This window comes from Camelus dromedarius, chromosome 9 (genome assembly GCF_036321535.1).
Source record: "Camelus dromedarius isolate mCamDro1 chromosome 9, mCamDro1.pat, whole genome shotgun sequence".
Taxonomy (NCBI): domain Eukaryota; kingdom Metazoa; phylum Chordata; class Mammalia; order Artiodactyla; family Camelidae; genus Camelus; species Camelus dromedarius.
Genome location: NC_087444.1, coordinates 26,671,636 through 26,691,918, shown reverse-complemented (window position 1 = coordinate 26,691,918; position 20,283 = coordinate 26,671,636). Strand labels below are relative to the sequence as shown.

Below are 20,283 nucleotides of genomic sequence, written 5' to 3'. Positions count from 1 at the left end.
GTCTGGTTTTGCCCAACACTGTGTGCCCTGCCCCAAGTCAGTGCCACTGGAGTTGGTGCTTAGCATGTGCTGACCAAATGGCAAGCTTGCAGGAGTCTGCTCCTGGGCCCCCACCTGACTCGTGGCTGCAGTTCCCGGGGGGCAGACACATAGAGGCACTGCTCCTGCAGGTTCTCCAGCTCCTGGCCTCTCCAGACTGCCAGGCGCAGGGTAATGGCAGAGTCAGGTGGTGGCAGGCAGGACGGTGGAACCACCAGCTCCCGCTGGTCTGTGCGGAGCTGCTGCCTCTCAATACAGTCGCTCCACTGAGCCCAGCATCGCCCTGAGAAAGAGGGGTGGGCAAACACTGTTATTCATTCAGGAACCCTGAACTCAACATATGTGCCTACCTTCTGGTTTGGGGCTTTTAGAAGAAATGAATCATGGATAAGAAAATTGTTTCCAAATAGAGATTTTGATTTTATTTTAAAAATTCACTTTGAGGTTGCAGGAATGATGCTACAGGGGGATGTTTCTGGGAAAGTGACCCCTGCTTCACCCAGAACCTTGCACCCAGACACTTGCATTTGGTGATCAGGCCAGCATATAGCAGGAGAGGCATCAGGGGGACACAGAGTGCCACCTGGGAGAACATCCAAGGCAGCTTCTTGTCCCTGGTGTAGGTGATTGTCCCAGCTGTTTGTCTTTGCGGGGTACACTGGGGACCTGGGAGGCTGCATGTCATCTCCTGCTTTATACCAACTCAGTAAGTTTCTCTATCCTTTGCCCTTCAATTCTGTTGATTAATGTTTAACCACTATCCTAGCTACCCCCGATATGTAGTCATTCAACCTACAGGTCAGGTAATCAGCTCAGTCACCTAAACTCTACACTGTATCCTCTATTAATTCAGATAACAAGAACTGATATGCAGAAGGATGTCCTGAGCACTTACCAATTAGTATCGAAAGCCTTCAAATGTTACATGACTTTTGACCAAGTTATTCCACTACTAGGAATTTGTTTATGAAAGTAACCACAGATGCAAATAAAGATTGAACCCTAAGGGTGTTCATTACAGCATTGTTTTAAGGGCAAATAATTTGAAACAACTTCAATGCCCAAAAAGAGAGCACTGGTAAATGAATGACCGTACATCAACTTGACAGTCTATTATGCAGTTATTATGAAAATCAAGATGGAGAAGATACCAAAACATGACAATATGCCAGATATTTTAAAAAGGGGTAACAAAAGCACTATGTACAATGTGAATGGCATTCATTTTTTTCGAAGTGTGTATGCATGGCTATGGTGTATCCCTATAAAAAGGAGGACAACTGTTTCTTAAAAATAAGTGGTAGTACTACCGCCTTGGTTTGTCAGAAAAAGTCTCATCACTTCCTCTTCTAAACTATCTTCCCAGTGGCATACCAAGGGTATGGAGGGGAAAGAAAGGGTCCATCCAAGAGGGGGGAGCATTTTATCACTGATACTGTTTGTGATGGAAAAAAAAAAAAGCAGACTGATTTTATTTGTGCTTTTAGATTTTGCTCTTTCTTTCTTTTTTTAAAAATTATAGTTGATTTACAATGTGTCAGATGTACAGCAAGCTGATTCAGTTATATATGTATATATATATATCCTTTTTCAGATTCTTTCCACTATAGGCTATTACAACATATTGAATATAGTTCCCTGTGCTATACAATAGGTCTTTGTTCTTTATCTGTTTTATATATAGTAGTGTGTATCTGTTATTCCCAAATTTCAAATTTATCCCTTCTCCATCTTTCCCCTTTGGTAACCATAAGTTTCTTTTCTATGTCTGTGAATGTATTTCTGTTTTATAAGTAAGCTCATATGCATCATTTTTTAAAATTCCATATAAAGTGATATCATATGTTATTTGTTTTTCTCTGTCTGCTTTGCTTAGTATGATAATCTCTAGGTCCATCCATGTTGCCCCAAATGGCATTATTTCATTCTTTTTTATGGCTGGGTAATATTCCATTGTGTATATACAGCACATCTTCTTCATCCAGTCATCTGTCGATGGACATTTAGGTTGTTTCCATGACAGAATGACTTTTAAGGTTCAATTATTGTTCCTGAATTCTCTATGATAATATCTCTACTGGTTGACTGCCTTCAGGGTCACTCCCACCTTGGTTTGCCACTGCTTCCCCTCACCTCCCATTTTTGTGGAATTTACAACCTCTGGCACATACAAGGTACACAAAATGTCAGGCATGAGTAATGCTGGCGTGAAGGTAAGAAAAAGAACAGCAAAAGCTGACCACTATCCATCACTTCATAGTGAGATAGGACAGTTCCACAGCTCTAAGTTCACCTACCGCATGACCACTGGAAGTGTAAGTCCTTGTCCCTGTCCGGCCAGCCCAGAGTCACTGTCATGAAAGGATCCAAGTATCGACCAGGTTCCACATACACCTCCACATCTCCTTTCTCTTTCTGCAGAAGAAGCAGCTGGCTGATGAAACATCCTTTGCAAGTGGTGCCCCCTGCTTCCACCCCAGAGCAATCTGTGCCAGGGGTGGCCAAGTGTAAGGTGTGGAATGGAGACAGACCCTTCTTATCCCCCTGCACGTCAGGGGATGGATCACCGGGTAAGTGCGGGCTCAGGGCTAAGGGTTCACCATACATTGAACTGCGTTAACAGAGGCTACTCTCAGCCAGGCCTTGTGCTTGATGCCTAAAGATACAGGATTAGAGCCCCAGCCCCTGCCCTTATGTCTCGTTAGGCAGGCAGACAAGGAAACCAGTCTCTGCTGCAGTAAAGGAAGACTCAGGGCATCATGAGGGAGGCAGTAAGTTAAGACTGTCTGTTCCCCCGAGGGTCTGATGTGGATTAAATGAGAAAAATTAGTGACGTGCTTCCTCTTGTGTCTGGAGCAGAGGTGGGCACAGAACTGTTACCTCTCCACAGCAGACAGCTGGTGTCAGGGCAAGCTTCCAAGAGGACAGGACCCCAGAGCATCGGGAAGGAGGAGGAGTGAGTTTGAGCTGGGCAACAACGGAGATCATGTGGATTCTAGGAAGGGGTTGGTGGGCATGTGGTGTGCTCTGGCCCAGAGGGCTTGGCCTGGAGTAGCAGGAGGCTATGGCAGAACTAAACCCCAGGTCTCCCTGGCCTGAGAATAAAACCCATACCCCTTTACCTTGGCACCTAGGACCCTATATGATTTGGCCTCTGTCCATCTCTGTAATCTCCTATATCCTCCTCTTCTGCAATGAATGGTCTCAGGGCCTTCTCATCTATGCATCCAGAAAGCTCTCGTTCTGCTTCACAGGATGGCTGACTGTCCTGTTTTCAGGTCTCCACTCACATGTCATCTCTCAAGAGGTCATGTCTGATCACATTTTCTAGTCCACCCTCTGTTACTGTACCCTATTGGTTCTAGTTAGACACATAACAATTCTTAATTATATGCTAATTTGTTAGTCAGTCTCAACTGCTAAGCTTCATGAAGGCAGTGACCACATCTGTTTATTCACCATTGTATTCTCAGTCCCTAATACCAATCCTTGAACATTGTAGACACACAGTAAGTCTTTGTTAACAAACAAATGTGTGCATGAACAATGTCAACAGTAAGAAATTGAAGACTTCCTATAAAAACTAAATAACCTTGGGCCTTTTTTCCAATATAAATATTAAAAGCCATAAATTTCCCTCTGAGCACTACCTTAGCTGCATCCCATAAATTTGAATAGGCTGTATCATCATTAACACTTAGAAATATTTTTAAATATCTTTGTGATTTTTTTTTCTTTGGCCCATTGATCTTTTTAAAATAAGTGTGCTATTTAATTTCCAAGATGTCTAAGAGATATCTACATATCCTAGATAACTTATTATTTTTTTTAACATTTTTTATTGATTTATAATCATTTTACAATGTTGTGTCAAATTCCAGTGTTCAGCACAATTTTTCAGTCATTCATGGACATATACACACTCATTGTCACATTTTTTTCTCTGTGAGTTATCATAACATTTTGTGTATATTTCCCTGTGCTATACAGTGTAATCTTGTTTATCTATTCTACAATTTTGAAATCCCAGTCTATCCCTTCCCACCATCCACCCCCCTGGTAACCACAAGTCTGTATTCTCTGTCTGTGAGTCTATTTCTGTCCTGTATTTACGCTTTGTTTTTGTTTGTTTGTTTTTGTTTTTTAGATTCCACATATAAGCGATCTCATATGGTATTTTTCTTTCTCTTTCTGGCTTACTTCACTTAGAATGACATTCTCCAGGAGCATCCATGTTGCTGCAAATGGCATTATGTTGTCGGTTTTTAGATAACTTATTATTGACTTATAACATAATGCTGTTGTGGTTAGAGAGCATGCTTTGTTTGAGTTCAGTCCTTCTGGGTTTCTTTTTAAACAGAAGAAAACTTGGTGCTTCCTAGTGCTCTGACTATTGACACCCAAAAGCCCAAACCCCAAACTAAAACAGAGTGCTCAGACATCTTTTTCTTGCGAGGTTAATTGTTTAAAAAAAAATACTCACATTCTTTTCTTCAGCCTTCGTTCCAGATGGTTCTTGGAGACTGGGAGGAGCTGTGAACACATTGGGGATGGGTGTCAAATGTCGGTGATATTTAAGAGGTTGCCAAAGGGCAAAGGCAGAGGGTTTGCTGAGGATGCCCTAGGAGTATCCAGTTGTCTTTGGAAATGATTTAGGGACACACGGTGAACATTCAGGTCATAGGAAGTGCGTCAAAAGCAAAACCATCATGTTCACCACTGGGTTCAAGACACCTCTTTGGCAGGTTAGAAAGAGGCAGGCAGCTGCCAATGCAGATAGAACATAAGACTGAGAGTCAGACATGCAGCTGTTCACCATCAATGACTACCTACAGTTGAGGGGTGAGGCTGGGGAACCCTGGTTTGTAGTGTTCACTAATTTCTGGGGTGCAGATGTTCTCACCGAGGCAGATTTCAAGACACCAAATTGACCTCACTGAATGCAGCGTTGGAAGAGTGGGCACAACCAGCTCTGGCAGGCTGGGAGGAGCCAGCCTCAGCTCACCACGGGGTGTTTCTGGACCCTTTCATTGGCTCTTACTGGCCGTGAGAACCTAGGCAGGTTTGTTACTCTTTCTGAGTCTTAGGTTCCTCATCTATGAAGAAGGCTGAAGGCAATCCCTATTTCTCAAGGCTCCAGGAGGACTGAATGCTGTGCTATATATATTATTGCTTTGTAATCTATTCATCTACGAAGAATGTTAGTGTGTCAAGTTAAAAAAATGGAAAAGGTATTCTCAACTGATACACTCTAAAGATACTGAAATATGAAGATAGTTACTCTCTGAAGTGTAGTGATTAAGCTAAGAATCGAGGGTTATTCCATGTGATTCACTAGGCCCTGGTGACGTGGGTATTTTAAGATCAGGGTACTACTGATCTTTAAAAAGTTTTTTCCCAGTGAATTCTCATTCTCGTGACTCTAAAGATCTGTAAAGTTATTCAAAGCAAAGCTAAACTGCTAGACACAGAGGCCTTTCTTAACCTTAAGAAGGAAGATGGTCCAATAACCCTGAATGAAGAAATCAAGAGAAATAGTTGCTACCCCTGATCCTGCCATGAATTAGCTGAATGATTTTTGCAAAGTCAAATAACCTCTCTGGACCTCAAACCCCTTACATGGAAAAGGAGGGCTGTAGACAGCGGAATGGACATCTTATGTTTTTTACCCCTGGTCTAGGCATCCATGGACCCTTCTTTTGATAACAACACCTATAGGTGATATTTTTCCCTCCCATACCTCCCCACTCTCAGTCCTTTGTGTGAATCTGATCCTACATCATGTTCCAGGGTTGACATGTGCTCCTGATCTGTGAGTACCACTTCTCCTGGTCTCAGCAGCAGGTCCAGGAGGGACCATGAACCAAGCTTGGACCAGTGATTGGTAGCCTCAGGATTTCTGCTGGAAATATCAACAAAGAGGTGCTCTTTCTCCTCTGGGGTTAAGAACCAAACCCTGGGGCTGTCTTGTTACTGCTTGAGAAGAGGGAATCAGACTGAAGCCAACACAGAACCAAGAAATAGAGGCAGTTCTAAAGACACTGAGTGGCTGGATCCACCTGTGCCTAAACCCTGGACTTACATTTTCTGAGTTGATAAAATTTCCTTTTGACTCGAGCTAGGCTGAACTGCTCTTCTGTCCCTTGCTACTCAGAGTGCTGGCAAACACATTTAAGGCATACTTTAAGACAGTGACATCTACTGTTGGCTGTCTACCAATAGCCAATACCCTGCCCTTCCTCTTGGCTGTCAGAATCCACTTTCTCCCACAGAGCCTGAAAAATACTAGATACCTGCTTCCCAGCATCTCCCAGCTAGGCACATGACCCTATCTTGGCCAATGGTATCTGAAAGGAAGATTGTTGGAGATTAGTGGGAAAGATGTTTTCCCTAAAGAAAAAGACACACACAGGGGAAAATGGGTTCTTCTGCTGCTGAATAATGCTATGTTGACATGTGATGTCTGGAATGGCAGCAGCCATTTGATTGCATGAGACAGAAGCCTGAGGACAAAGCAAAAGCTCTGAGGATGGTGAAGCAGAATGACAGACTGAGCCTGGGTCCTTGATGGTGACACTGAGCCATTGAACCCTGGAACTACTTACCTTCTAACTTTAGTATGTGAGATAATAAGACTAGAAGATAAAGCCACTCATGTCAGTTTTCTGTTACTTGCAGCCTAAAGCTTCCTAACTAATACAGACTTGGATGTTTTAGAATTTTGTATCAATGGTTGGATGTTTTACTGCTTACATTATTGCCTTTTGGAGTAACCAGAGAATTCTTAATATCTATAGAACAAGATGAACATTCAGAGCCCTGTTCTGAGGAGCCCCTAACTGGATCCTGAGTAAGTGCAATACCCTAAACTCCTGGTCACAAGTTTTATATCCCCTTGCAGAAACTGCTTGCCTGTGACAGTGATGCTTCCGATATCCAAACTCAAGTTCGAGAAGGCGTTCCTCACCAGCACGGTGACTAGAAAGATGCCTGCAATGCAGAGAGTAGAGAATTATGGGCTTTGTAATAACTTGCACCAAGACAGTTCTCCCAGCCTGTGCTTCTCCAGGCCACTGAGGGCAGCATCTGACTCTTTCATCATTGAAGCATTTAACCAATCCCTTTAGTATGGCAGGCATGGTGCAAGGCTCTGGAGACACAGAGATGAATGAAATATGGTCCTTGCCCTCAGGGTTGTATGGTCTAGTGGGCATGTAGGACACTCCAGGGTAGGAGTGGGCATGAGGGGCAGGGTGGGCATGGGGTGGGTGTTGCTTCCACCTTGGAGGAGAAATGGTTTATGGGATGAGGCAGAGGCTGGGGCTGAAGTTCAAAGGACAAGTAGGAGATTCCATCAGAGAGAAGACATGACGGGGTTTTTAAAGGTTCGAGAGAGTGGAGAGGGGAGAGAAGGGTTTGTAAGAGAATTTGGAGAGAGCTGCCACTACGTGGGTATCCCACAAACTGCCCCTCATGGGGAAGGGTGGTGGGTGCTACCTTCTCTTCTCAAGTCTGGAGAGAATGTCTTCAGAGAGGGCCCTTGGACAGCTGGGTATGTGTGTTTGTGGCTGGGCACCCCCAAGACAATTTCTGTACTCATACGCTTGCAGAAACGGTCTATGACGGGAAGGGGAGAGAGGCAAGGGCAGCATTTCTGCATTTGGGAAATAATTGCAGTCGTCTGGCAGCAGTCCAGGACTGGGTGAGAACTTTCTATGGGCCAGATGTTTGCCTCAGAGAGAGTGGTGCCAGAGAGGGTAAAGAGAATAAGGAGAACAGAGGGAGGGACCCTGCTGGTGACAGGAGAAGCATCAGCTGGGCGAACATAGCCCGGAAGGAGAGGCATCACTCCCACCCAGGAGCTGTGGTCCGAGGAGCCTTGCAGGGGGCCTCCTACAAGAGGCGGCTGCACACATCTGCTGGGCCAGCACCACCTAGTGGGAGCCTTCCTGTCCTACCCCGTTCCCTTCCCTTCCTCCTCGCCCTCTTCATCCCTGGAGGCATCCAGTGTTTTTCTCGTGAGGGGGAGAGGACTGCGTATCATCTAAGAGTGAGCCAAAAAGTCACAGGGCGTATGGAGATTTTACATCTTATCCCCTACTGAGTCACTTTTATAGGAGACAAAAGTTAATTTGTATTTGAACTATAGCCTGTGTATTGTGAATATTTTCCATTGTCATTCCATTTCATTTCTGGATTCTTCTTGTTCCAAACTGGACCCTTGGTACCTGGCAAAACTGCAGTGTTTTTCTTCTTGCATCTATCATTCCTTCTGCTATCTCTTTTGCCAGATCCCTTGCTGAGGCCCTGGTGGCCTCACACCTGCAAGCATTACTCCATTTCATACACACGTCTGAGGTCCAGGGCAGGGGACCTGGGTGGGCTGGAGACTCTGCGACCTTCACCACATTCCTGCCTGCTGACCTCACCACACTGCCCTCAAAGACGCTCTGTTCTCTCCAGATTAAATGCACGTCGGCTGTGGCCTTCTGCCCTGGCTGGTGCCAGCCAGTCTGTCACCTCATCGCTGTGCCAGCCAGCATCCTGACACTTCCTTTCTTGTCCCTCTCTCTCCCATCTTTCAGTTTTTATATATCTCTCCCCACAGGGTGTGGACTATAGTTTCCCAAAACACACTCCCCTCTGGAAGTCATGGAAGGAATCCAAGTAAGTACTCTTGCTCTCCTCCGTGGTTCTCAGTGGGGCTGATTTTGCTTCCCACAGTGCAGTTGGCAATGTCGGGAGACAGATGTGGTGGTCGTGACTTGGGGGGCTAGTGCTACGGGCATCTAGTGGGTAGAGGCTAGGGATGCTGCTCAACACCCTACAGTGCACAGGACGGCCCCACAACAAAGAATTATCTGGTCCCAAATGTCAGAAGTGCCAAAGCTGAGAATCCCTATGACTTTAAGCTCCACAAGTGCAGATAATATCTGTCTCTTTCTTATTTGTGACCCAGGCTGAATGCTGTGAACCGTTTGTGTCCAGGACATCCTGAAAAAATGGCTGGCAGGACCCTCGATACCAAGGCAGGAAGGGAAGAGGAAGGAGGTTTGGAAGGGGAGCCACCAACCCCACGTACCTTCGAGAGGAACTGCCACGTGGTAAGTCCCAAATGGCCCCCTGAGGCTCTCTTCCTCATAGGAGAAGGTTGCATTGAGTCCTGCCACCTCAAAAGTCAGCCCCTCTGGGATGCCATGAGCCACCGAGACATTGACCAATAGGTCCTGTCCAAGTTCCAAGTGGTCAGAAGCCCAGGAGGCCTGCAGCCCCGACAGAGGCTCCACCAAGTGGACGGTGATGTTTCTGGAGGGGGCAGAGGTGGTGGTGGTGCTTGTGGCTTGGATCTCCAGGTGGTGCATCCCTGGGCCCATCTGTTGCTGGACTGCTCTGTCCAGGGTCAGATTGTGTGGAAGTGGGCCCCTCTGGGTGGTGGATGCAGCCAGGGATGTGTTACCTGACAGCACAGTGTACGTCACCCCTGTTCCTAGGTGGAGTAAGAAACATTTAAGAATGTCAGTAGCAACCATGCACACATACATCACAGTATAGTAGTTCAGACTCAAGCTGTAAAGTCAGATTCCACAAATAGACATAGATGTGGATATAAAGACATACATAAGGATATACCCTCCCTACCCATATATTAACACTGATTATCTTTGAGTTTTAGGTTCATGAGTGATTTTTCTTTTAGGGTCTTCTCTGCTCCTCTTCATATTCTAATTATTTATACTATGCATGTATTATCCATACACTTAAAAGTTTATAATAAAAAAATTAGAACGTTTTGTTGACTGGGATACTATTGAGGGGAGGAGGGCTGAAAAGGGAGCATCTCTGAAGGGTGCAGCTGATTTTAAAGCATGAGAATTAGTCTTAAGTCTTGTTTTAAGCAGAAGCAGTGAAGCCCTTTCCATCTCCACGACTGATTGCCTGAAACCCTGCCCAATGGGAGGACTCAGCCTGTTCACAATAAGAGGGGGCTCCCTTACAGTCTGGGGCTAGATGCTAAATATTGCAGTTGACTTTTAAAATATGATTTAAACCACTAAATTAAGACTCTTTCCAATAGAAAACAAGCTAGTGTATTTCTTGTTTGAGTGACAGTGGTGATGATGACATCATGGTGATGATGAGAATGATGAGAATGAAGTAACCCCTCTGAGAACAGGAACCCTGACTCTCATGTTTATTGCTGCCTCCCGCTACCTCCCCGTACTTGGCAAAGAGTAGTCACTTACTTATATTTGTAGCCTGAAAAAGGATTATCTCAAGTTTTCCCAGGTGCACCTAGCAGCCATCTTCAGCACACCAAAACAGAAAGGAGCCTCAAGCATTGTGTTTAAAGCCCCAATATAGCTCCGTTAAGTTACTGTTCTGATTGAGGCTCCAGGTGGTGTGAGGCTGGACTGAGTCATGTCCTCACCTCCACAGCTCAGTTTATACCGACAGGCCTCTGTCCAGGTCTCAACCTGGACCTGTGCCTTGTAGAAAGATGCTGCCTTGGGTGAGGATGGGTTTTAGTTGGGAGCATCTCCATTGAGAAAAGGGGTAATAATCAAAATATTTAACAGCTGAAACTAAATAGATACCAACTAAGTAAAATGATGTTCTGATAAATCAGAATGGACACTGTGACCAATCTGAGTGGATGCTGTGATCAATTAGAATGGACATTGTGACCAATGAGAAATATTGTTATGACCAATCAGAATGGATACCCTGACCAATCAAAATGGACATGAGGACCAATCAGAATAGCCTCTATGACCAATCAGAAAAGACACTGTGAGCAATCAGAAGGAATACCAACCATAACTGGCTGGACCACTGTGTGCAGCTGGATATTAGCCCTGACTGGGGGCAACGTGACTGTGCCCAGCTGGTGGCACTTGCACTCCTACTCACATGCCCCCAGCAGAGAGTGACTTGGAAGTCCATTTCTTATGATGGGACCACAGGCATGCACAGAAGGGTCTTTGGAAGGCTAGGATCTCTCACTAGCTTACGAGCCTTGTGACTTTGGCCAAATTTCTAAGCATTTCTTCCATTTCTTCCTCTGTAAAATGTATTGGATGGGCCGGTGTATATAAAGCACTTAAACCAGTTCCTGGTATACTCTAAGTGCTAAATAAATGAATGACTAAAGAACTAACTCCATAAGTGATTGCTGTTAGTATTTATTAAAGCCTGGGAGCTGGATGGACAGATTTGGGGTAATCAAATTTCCCTTGACCTTGACTGTTCCTGCATACTCACCTCTATCAAGCTCCACCTGAATCCACAGAGGGTCCCCAAAGACTGCCCGGCAGATAGGGCTGGCTCCAGACTTGGACAGGCCAGAGCACCCAGTCACACGGAGCCCCTCCATCTCCTCTCGCATTGTCACTTGCTTCTGAGCCGTCACGTGCCACTCACTGGTTGTACACTCGGCAAACACGGTGAACTTCCCGGGGGCTGTGAACTGGTGGACCACGTTACTGGATAAACTGCCAACAACAATCAGAAACGTTACCCGTATTGGGACATACAAACACACGCCCTCACCCACCGCACATTTCCTGTTCTCTGCAAAGATAAAAAGAGCGAAGAAAAAGATGCTACACGACCAAGCCAGGCTCTCGGTGTTCATGGAGGTAACACTGAGACGTCTTGGAGCAGGTGAGAAGTGGAAGAAACAGCACTGACTAACCAGGGAGTCAAATATTTGTCTGCAAGTCCATTTTCTGCCGTTTACTCCCCCTGTGGCTCACATCCACCCACTCTCTGGGCCTTCTTTCTTCATCTTTAAAGAAAACTATGGCCCAGCCTACCTTTCTGAGACTTGTTTTCCCCACCTGTAAAATGGGATCAGAGTTCAAACATATCAGAAATTATGGGTATATTTTGCTCCTCATTCTCCTGAGGGGACTAATCTCAAATCTCTAGCATGGCACCCAGAGCTCCACATGACCTCCCCTCCTGTCCTCCCCCTCCCCTCCTGCCCCTTCCCTTCTCTTGACTATCCTGGTAATGCAGACCTCTTTCCAGGTCCTAGAACATGCCACCTCTTGCCTACCCCAGGGCCAGGAAGTGTGCTGCCCTGTGCTGGGAAGGCTTTTGCCCATCTCTTTACTCATACTCTGTTCTTTCTTCAGTTCTCAGCTTAAGTATCACCTCCTCAGGGAAGTCTTCTTAGATTCCCTTTATAACTGCTGTAACTTCACTGCTTCTCCTGGGTGACACTCATCCCTTTTTATGCTCGTTTTTTCACTGTCACTCTTCCCTGTGAGGCTGTCAGCGCAGACAGTGTCTGTCTAATTCTCCCTTATATACCTGGCACCTAGCACAGTGAGTGCTTGAGAAATAGTTTACAAATGGACACAGTTGTAGAAAAGCTTAGAGAAGAGTAACCTGATTTGTGGTGCCGGCCAAGATGGAGTTAGCCCACTACAGTCTATTGCTTCCATTAATTACAACAAAATACCTGGACCAAATACAAAAGGAAGCTACCTAAAGACTCTGAAAAATAAACAGCAGGCAGATTGGGGAGGAAAGGCAAAATTTAAGAATCATCCATAAAGATGGGAATTTCCTGTTTTCTTTCTGGTTTTTTGAAAAAAAATCTCCTTCGTCTCTTGACTTTGTCCCAAGGGTAGCCTGAGTCATGTTACTGCGCAGTGAGTAATGAAGACAAAAACCCCAAGAGAGATCCCCTCTGTTTAGCCAGGGAACCAGAAAAAGGGACCCAATGAGTCTGAGAATACAGAGCAAATATCCGTTTTTGTTTTGTGTTGTTTCTCTTTTTTCTCTCCTCTATCTACCCTAGGCTATCCTCTCTCCTGGAGCTGCACTGACTATGTGGGGTGCAGACACCCTAAGAGAAAATCCTAAGAGAAAACCCATTTTTCCTTCTAGAGGAACCATGAAAAGGGGCCTATGAGAGCTGGAGACTGTGGGGAAAGTGCTAAAAAGGAGAGAGGTAGAGGAGAGGATTCCCTGATTCCGTGCATGACCCAGCATGAATCATGAGCTCACCCAAAAACTACACATGAGCAGAACAGACCCAAAGAAACAGAGCAAAGTCCCCGTGAACATAAAATAGCCCCCAGAGTGGCACATGAGTGGGACAGACCCTGACAGCCTGGGCACTGAATTAGCATGGGAACCACTGCTTACAGAAGGCAAGTGAGAACATGTAGTCTGAACCTAAATGAGTTGGTTGGTTGGTTGCTAAAATAAAACAAATAATAATCAACATTTTCCAGAGGATTTTTTAAATGACCCAGAGTCTCAGAACGTACTACCCCAAATGTCCAGAATACAATCCATAATTGCCTGATACACAAAGAGCTAAGAGACTGTGACCAAATTTCAAGAGAAAATATAATCAATAGATGTCAGCCCTGAGATGACTTAGATGTTGAAATTATCAAAGACTTTATAACGATTATAAAGCGATTATAACCATGCTCCATGAAGTAAAAGGAAACCCTCTCAAAATGAATGGAAAGATAGACATTTTCAGCAGAGAAATAGAAACTATTAAAGAAGAACCAAATGGAAATTTTAGAAATGAAAAAACACAATCTCCAAAATAAAAGATTCATTGGATGGATGCAATAACAGAATAGAGATGGCAGAGGAAAAAGCCAGTGAACTTGAAGGTAGAGCAAAAGAAATTATCCAATCTGAAGAACACAGAGAGAAAAATACTAAAATTTTTTAAATGAGCAGAATGTCAGCAATCTGTTTAACAATATCTACAGGTAAAATATTTGTGTTATTGGAGCACCAGAGATAAAAAGATATTGCTGTAGAAAAACATATTTGAGGAAATAATGGCTGAAAACTTTCCAGATTTGGCAAAACCACATGAATTTAAAGATTCAAGAAGCTCCATGAAACCCCAAAAGAAAAAAAAATCTTAAAACCATGCCCACACATAAACTACTGAAAATCAAAGATTAAAAAAAAATCTTGATATCAGCCTGTAAAAAATGACACATTACATATGGAGAAAACAGTGATTGAATGACTGTAGATTTCTTTGGAAACCATGGAGGTATAGAAGATAGAGAATGACATCTTTGAAGTGTTGAAAGAAAAGGGCTGTCAACACGTAACTCTACAGCCAGCAAAAATATCTTCCAGGAATTAAAGCAAAGTAAAGACATTCTCAGGAATGAGGAAATCTCTAAGAGACTTTGTTGCTAGTAAATCTACTTTGAAAGAAATACTGAAGGAAGTTTTTCCAGCTGAAGGGAAATGATATAGAGGGAAACTCAGAACTTCAGGAAGGAAGGGAAAGCACAAGAAAAGGTAACTATCTTGGTAAATGTAGACTATCTTTCTCAAGTTCTTTAATATAGGTAGGACTGCTGAAAGGGCCTTTTCAGTGTATATAAATGTCCTACAATTGACAATTATAAAAGATGGCAGGCAAAGGAAACTATATGGTAGTAAAGCCTCAACATTTTAACTTTAAATAGACTGTGAAAGGTTAGACAGGTATCTTGTAATCCCCAAAGCAACTACTTAAAAAGTAATACAAAAAGATCACCCAAAAAGCCAATAGATAAGCTAAAATGGAATGCTGAAAATATTCAAATAATCCAAAAGAAGGCAAGAAAGGAGAGGAACGGGATAAAATAAACAAAGGATGCAAACAGAAAACAACAAAATTGTAGACCTGAATCTAATTATATCGATCAGTATATTAATCATAAATAGTCTAAACACACTGATTATTGTGCCAGATGGGATTTTAAAAAACCAAGACTCAGCCATATGCTGTCTACAGATAGGTTCAAAGTAAAAGGATGAAAGAAAAATGTAACATCAATCGCCAATCAAAAGAATGCTGGAGTGGCCATTAGCTATGTCAAGCAACGTAGATTTCAGAACAAGAAAACTCACTCTTTATGGAAATACAAAAGATGGTTTTGAATCCAGCTTGTTTTTCAGTGATCTGTCTGGAAGAAGCGATTTATTCATTCTCTAAACACTGGTGCCAACTGAAATTGCCTAGGACTAAAAAGTAAAGAAATGGATTTTTCCTGACTTCTCTCCCAGGGATCTCCCCAAGGGAGAAGAATGCAAAGTAGTTTTAGTAACTGCTGCCAACAAAGAAAAGCTATGCTCAGAGTACAAAGCCATGGAGACAATAAATTAAAAATTTGTTTTATGGTCCTATGATCCAGTGATTCCACTCCTGGGTATAAACACACCAGAAATGTGTACATATGTGTACGGAAAAACATGGACTAGAATGTTCACAGCTGCACAATTTTATTAGTCCAAATGGGAAACGACCCCAATGTGTATCAACACTAGGATGGATGAGTAACTGAGGAATATTTATACAACAGAATGTATAGCAGTGAGAAAAAAGAAATCCAGTTATACACAGCAATATAGATAAATCTCAAAAATATACTTATTGAGCAGAAGTAAGACACAAGAGAAAATATACTTTATGATTCTATTTAATGTTCGAACACAGGTCACAGTAATCGATGATGTTAGAAATCAGTATCCTTGGGGGGGCCTGTGGGGGATTTCTGGGGGATGAGTCATGTTTTGTTTCTTGATCTGGATGCTGGTTACATGGGTATATTTTTATTTTGTAAAAATTAATTGAGCTGTAACTTTGTGTACTTTTCTGTACATAACTTATGCCTCAATAAAAAGTTCAAAAATTAGTTCAAGACTCTGTCACTTACCGATTTGTATACGCTGCTTTTATATTTGACATGAATAGAATACAACTTAGTGGGAAGGGAAGGTCCCCCTCCAGACTCAGCTGTGTCCAGCGGTGACACAATAAAGACCCAAGAATGATGGCAATCCCAGGATCTGTCAGTAGATGGCGCTGATGTACCCAACGCTGGACTTGGACAGATTTCACCTTATGCAAATTGTTCCTTAAGGCACGTAATAAAATTTCAGAAATGTAGAAAATTTCTCATGACAAACAGAGAAGCAAAACAGCTTGCTATGCAAAACAACACAAGACACGGAGAGCGCAAGGTGAGATGGAGCTTCTAAAGGAGAAATCGTTTGACTTAATGCTGTTTCTATTAGAGGTCAGATTCTATCTGTTAGCTCATGTCATTTATCTAGGATGGAGATGGAGGATCTGATTTGAAAATGTCCACCTCTTGGCCTAATGAGGAGTTAAGCAAAAGCAGAAGTCTGCACAAACACGTTTTTAAAAGCATAGTGATGTTCACACACAGTTTGTGACTTCTGTGTGCTTAAAATTCATGCCATTATTCATATTGTAAATTGAGTGCTCAGGCTGCCGGTGCTGATAAGAAAGCATCAGAAATATATCTCCCAATGTTAAAAAAAAAATGATAGAAGAAGGTGAGTGGGTAGTTTCCAGGTCAAAAAAATCTTTGAAGTAGACAAAAGTGGATGCTTTAGGTGGGGTGATGATGGAGGGTGTCACCATGTATATATTTTGAAAGAGAGAGGGAAAAATGCCAGTAGCTTTCAATTACACTGAATACCCAAAGGGATTGCAAATGTAAAGCATTGCTTACTGCTGTTTCTCTTAGATTATGAAAAAGTTAATCACACAGAGAATTCCAGAGAGTAATATGATAAACACCTTTGAACTCTGCATCTAGAGTGGACAAGTATTTGCATTTTGTCCCATTTGCTCCAGTTTTTAACTGTGTTTGCTTATTACTGGAATGTCCTTGTGTAACTAAAGAACTTAGCAGTGCTACAGTCAGTTTTGAATTATGCCAAAGGCAAATTGTATGATTTGGGGGCTGAAAGATAGTGTAACTTGGTATTTCTCATTTTGTTAAAATGGCAGCAAATGGGGAGAAACCCACAGAACAATGCTATGGGTATTTATATCACTTAAACTTTTCTTTTTCCCCAAAGCATCTTCATATATAATTTCTTACTTCACTACGTGAAACAATGAAGATCACCATCAATATAAATGTGATAGGGAATGAAATGGGTTTCCACAATGCCAGAGACCCCAGAGGACTGCTGAGTTTGAGACATCATTCACTGGATAAGGTTGGGGTGTGGACAGCGCTGGTCCTCTGCCCCACCCACCCAGGGTTTCCAGGAATGCCAGGCATCCACAGGGCTGGATTCAGAACCTTTAGCCTCCAGTAGAACTGGATATGTTTTGGGGCTGGGTGAGGGGCTTACATACCTCCATGACTTTCCTGGAGATCCATGTTGAACTGGGTCTTCCGTAAGAAGTCAGAACCCAGTGAGGGTCTGGAACCATTTGGGGCACCCCTCCAGCCAGGGCACCCAGCAGAGCAGGAAGGAGCTGACCCCAGCCCCAGGTAGGACTTTGAAATGTTGTGAATTGTGTTCAGCTGCCATCAGGTTGGGGCATCCCTGGAGGATGCGGTGTACAATGCCCTCAGGCCCCGATGCTACATGCTGTGTTCTCCACCGGGGCCTGAGAGTCTAGCTTGGATTCCAGGCAGTCCCGGCTTGCCTGCCTGTGCTGCCACTCACTAGCCGCGTGGCTTGGGCAATGACACTGGACCTCTCTAAGCCTCAACAGCTTTGTCTGTAAAACAGGATGATCACAGTCTAGCTCAGCACCGATGGACAGAAACAGTACAAGCCATATATGTAACTGTAAACGTTCTAATGGGCACACTGAGAAATGTGAGTAGGAATGGGTGAAATTAATTTTAATTATTTATTTCCTTAAACCCAATAGATCCAAAATACTATCATTTCAATGTGTGATCAATACCAAAAAATCATTTAGTAAGATATTTTACATTTTTTGGTGGGGAGGAGGCTAAGTCTTCAACATCCTATGTGGATTTACATTTATAGCACATCTCAATTGAGAGCAGCTACATCCCAAGTACCCAGGAATGCATATGGTGAGTGGTTATTATATTGGTCAGCATGGCTGTAGCTCATGGTGTTGTTGTAAGGATTGAGATAATACGTGAAAGCTGCTTGGCTGGACTATTATTAATGTTGCTACTATTATTTTTATTATCCTTACCAACAAAAAACACTCCCACACTTAGGTGAGCATCTTTTTCACCCCATTACCGACCCAGGGGCGATTCCACCCAGAGCCAAGCCAGGAGGACTCAGCTCTCCATGGTTGTTCAAGTGACTATCTCCACTGTGAGTACCACTTCCTTCCGTTCCTGGATGTATGCCCCTTTGTACTGTGGCTCTGCCACTCATTCCGTCAGCAGGTGGAGGCTGTGTCTTCACCTGTTCAATCTGGGCTTGGCCATGGAGCTTGCCTTGGCCAATGGGACATTAGGAAATGTGATACAAGTAGTGATTTGAAAAATGCTTGCACATTGGGCCTTGCTTTCACTTGCTGCTAAAAACTCTTCTGGCGCTGTGCAGATGAGCCTAGGCTAGCCCGCTGGGTGATGAGTGACACCTGCCACTAGCCGACATCCAGCTAACTGACAGACATATGAGTGAGGCCTTCCTAGGCTGTCCAGCTGAGCCAGTCCAGGCAAGAAAAGCCACCTAGCTGATCCAAAGAACCATGAGACATAATAACTATTATTGTAAGTCACTAAGTTTTGGGATGTTTTGCTATGTAGCAAAAACCAACTGATACATCCTGACTCAAGGCTCAGAGATTCTTACCTGGGGGGGTAGTAGGGATCAAAAGTGTGGCCATCTCCTGTGTTAATTAGACAGGACAGGTTTCCAACGTAGGGAGAGAGGAGCCATGTAAGGGAGATGGTGACATTGTGAAAGATGAAACTCTCATTAGACACCGTCAGCTGCAGGCCTGCAGATCAAAACACAAAATATCATTTGCCAGTACAAAGCAAAATTGCATGTTTCTGTTTAAAACCTCCTTTCTTCTATCTACCTGTCCTTTATCTTTAGTGAGGCTTTTAAAGTTTTTACAATTTTATTTTTACTTTTTAAAGTTCTTTTGAATTTTATTTTCCATTCATAGGTAATACATAACCAAGACACAGAATTTGAAATATAGGAAAGGGTCTATAGTGAAAAGAAAGCCCCCCACCACTGCTACCCTCAGCAACCACTGTTACTGGTCTCTAGAGGCTTCCAGAGACACCTACACACTCACAAGCACGTACATAGTTTGCCATTTATACAAATGGTGCTTCATTCACTATTTGGCATCTTCTGTTTTTTTCACTTAGTATATCTTGGAGATTGTTCTGTATGAATTCAGTTAGAGCTGACTTGTACCCTTTAATAGCTGCACAATGTACCCTAATTTATTTAACCAGAATCCATTGATCGTCTAAATTTATCTTTTAATGTTTAAAAAGACAAAAGGCAAAGCACCTTTAAGAAAATCTACTTGGCTCAGGGCGTATAAATCACTGTTAGCCATTTAGTGCACTTAAATCTTACAAATCCTTGAGCTTCGCAAGTTGGCCTGGAGGATGGGGTGAGGGGTAGATTTTGCTGGAGGTTCATCCTGCCCTGGGCTAATTTGTGCAGCACCAGCTTTTGATTTCTGACACAAATGAGAAAGGGAAAGACATAAGAAGCTGAATGCAAATGAAAAGGACTTTCTTGAGCTTGTCGGAAAGCCATCGTGGTCCTGAATTATTGGTCCTGATTCACAACCATCTGAGGAGACTCAGGATGAGCCAGGCCCTTCTGGGCACAGAGGTGGAGGGAGGTGGAGGAGGGTGTCAGTGGGTAGGGGAAGAGGGGCTGATGGGTAAAGTCTCTTCTTGTCAGAAATCAGAAACTGACGGATCAGAACACACTGATTCACAAGGAGACAGGATATTTGAAATCAAAATCTAGCCCCTGTGGTCTCCAGACCCAACTTACCCCCTGTCCTAAGCCAAGCATCTGCCTGATGACAGCAACACTGCCCAGGCAGATCTCCAAAGGGCACCCTTTGTCCATGAGCAAAACCACTAAATGGAAACACTGCCAGACCACGTGGCCTCTCTTCCCAGAAAATAGAGCGAGACTCCCCACTCATTCTTATTCCACCGAAGTGTGTTCCATGTACTTAACACCACCCTCCCCTTCCTGCACCCCCTCCTCCGTGCCGCCCTCCTCTTCCTGTACTGATGCACCCAGCTCTCCTGGATGGCCTGTGGGGACTTCGACCTCCCCTGACTCATCTTTTCCCCTCAGAGCTCCTTGCACCATTACTCATGCCCTCAGTAGAATTTGCTGTTCTGACCCGATTAATTGGTTAGACAATGGCGAAATGTGGTGTCACAGCCTGAGGGGAAATTGGCACTTATTTCACTGTTAGTAGGAATGAAA

General features: G+C 43.6%; 1 protein-coding gene across 1 annotated transcript in view; it reads right to left on the bottom strand.

The window, feature by feature from the left end:
• Positions 1–20,283, bottom strand: part of LOC105089482 (polycystin-1-like protein 2) — an 88,265-nt gene that overhangs the window by 57,084 nt on the left and 10,898 nt on the right. Inside the window, 7 exon segments of the mRNA XM_010980539.3 lie at positions 115–322; positions 2,337–2,454; positions 4,523–4,572; positions 6,952–7,029; positions 9,122–9,526; positions 11,302–11,531; positions 18,652–18,799. Coding sequence (XP_010978841.3) covers positions 115–322; positions 2,337–2,454; positions 4,523–4,572; positions 6,952–7,029; positions 9,122–9,526; positions 11,302–11,531; positions 18,652–18,799 — 1,237 coding nt within the window.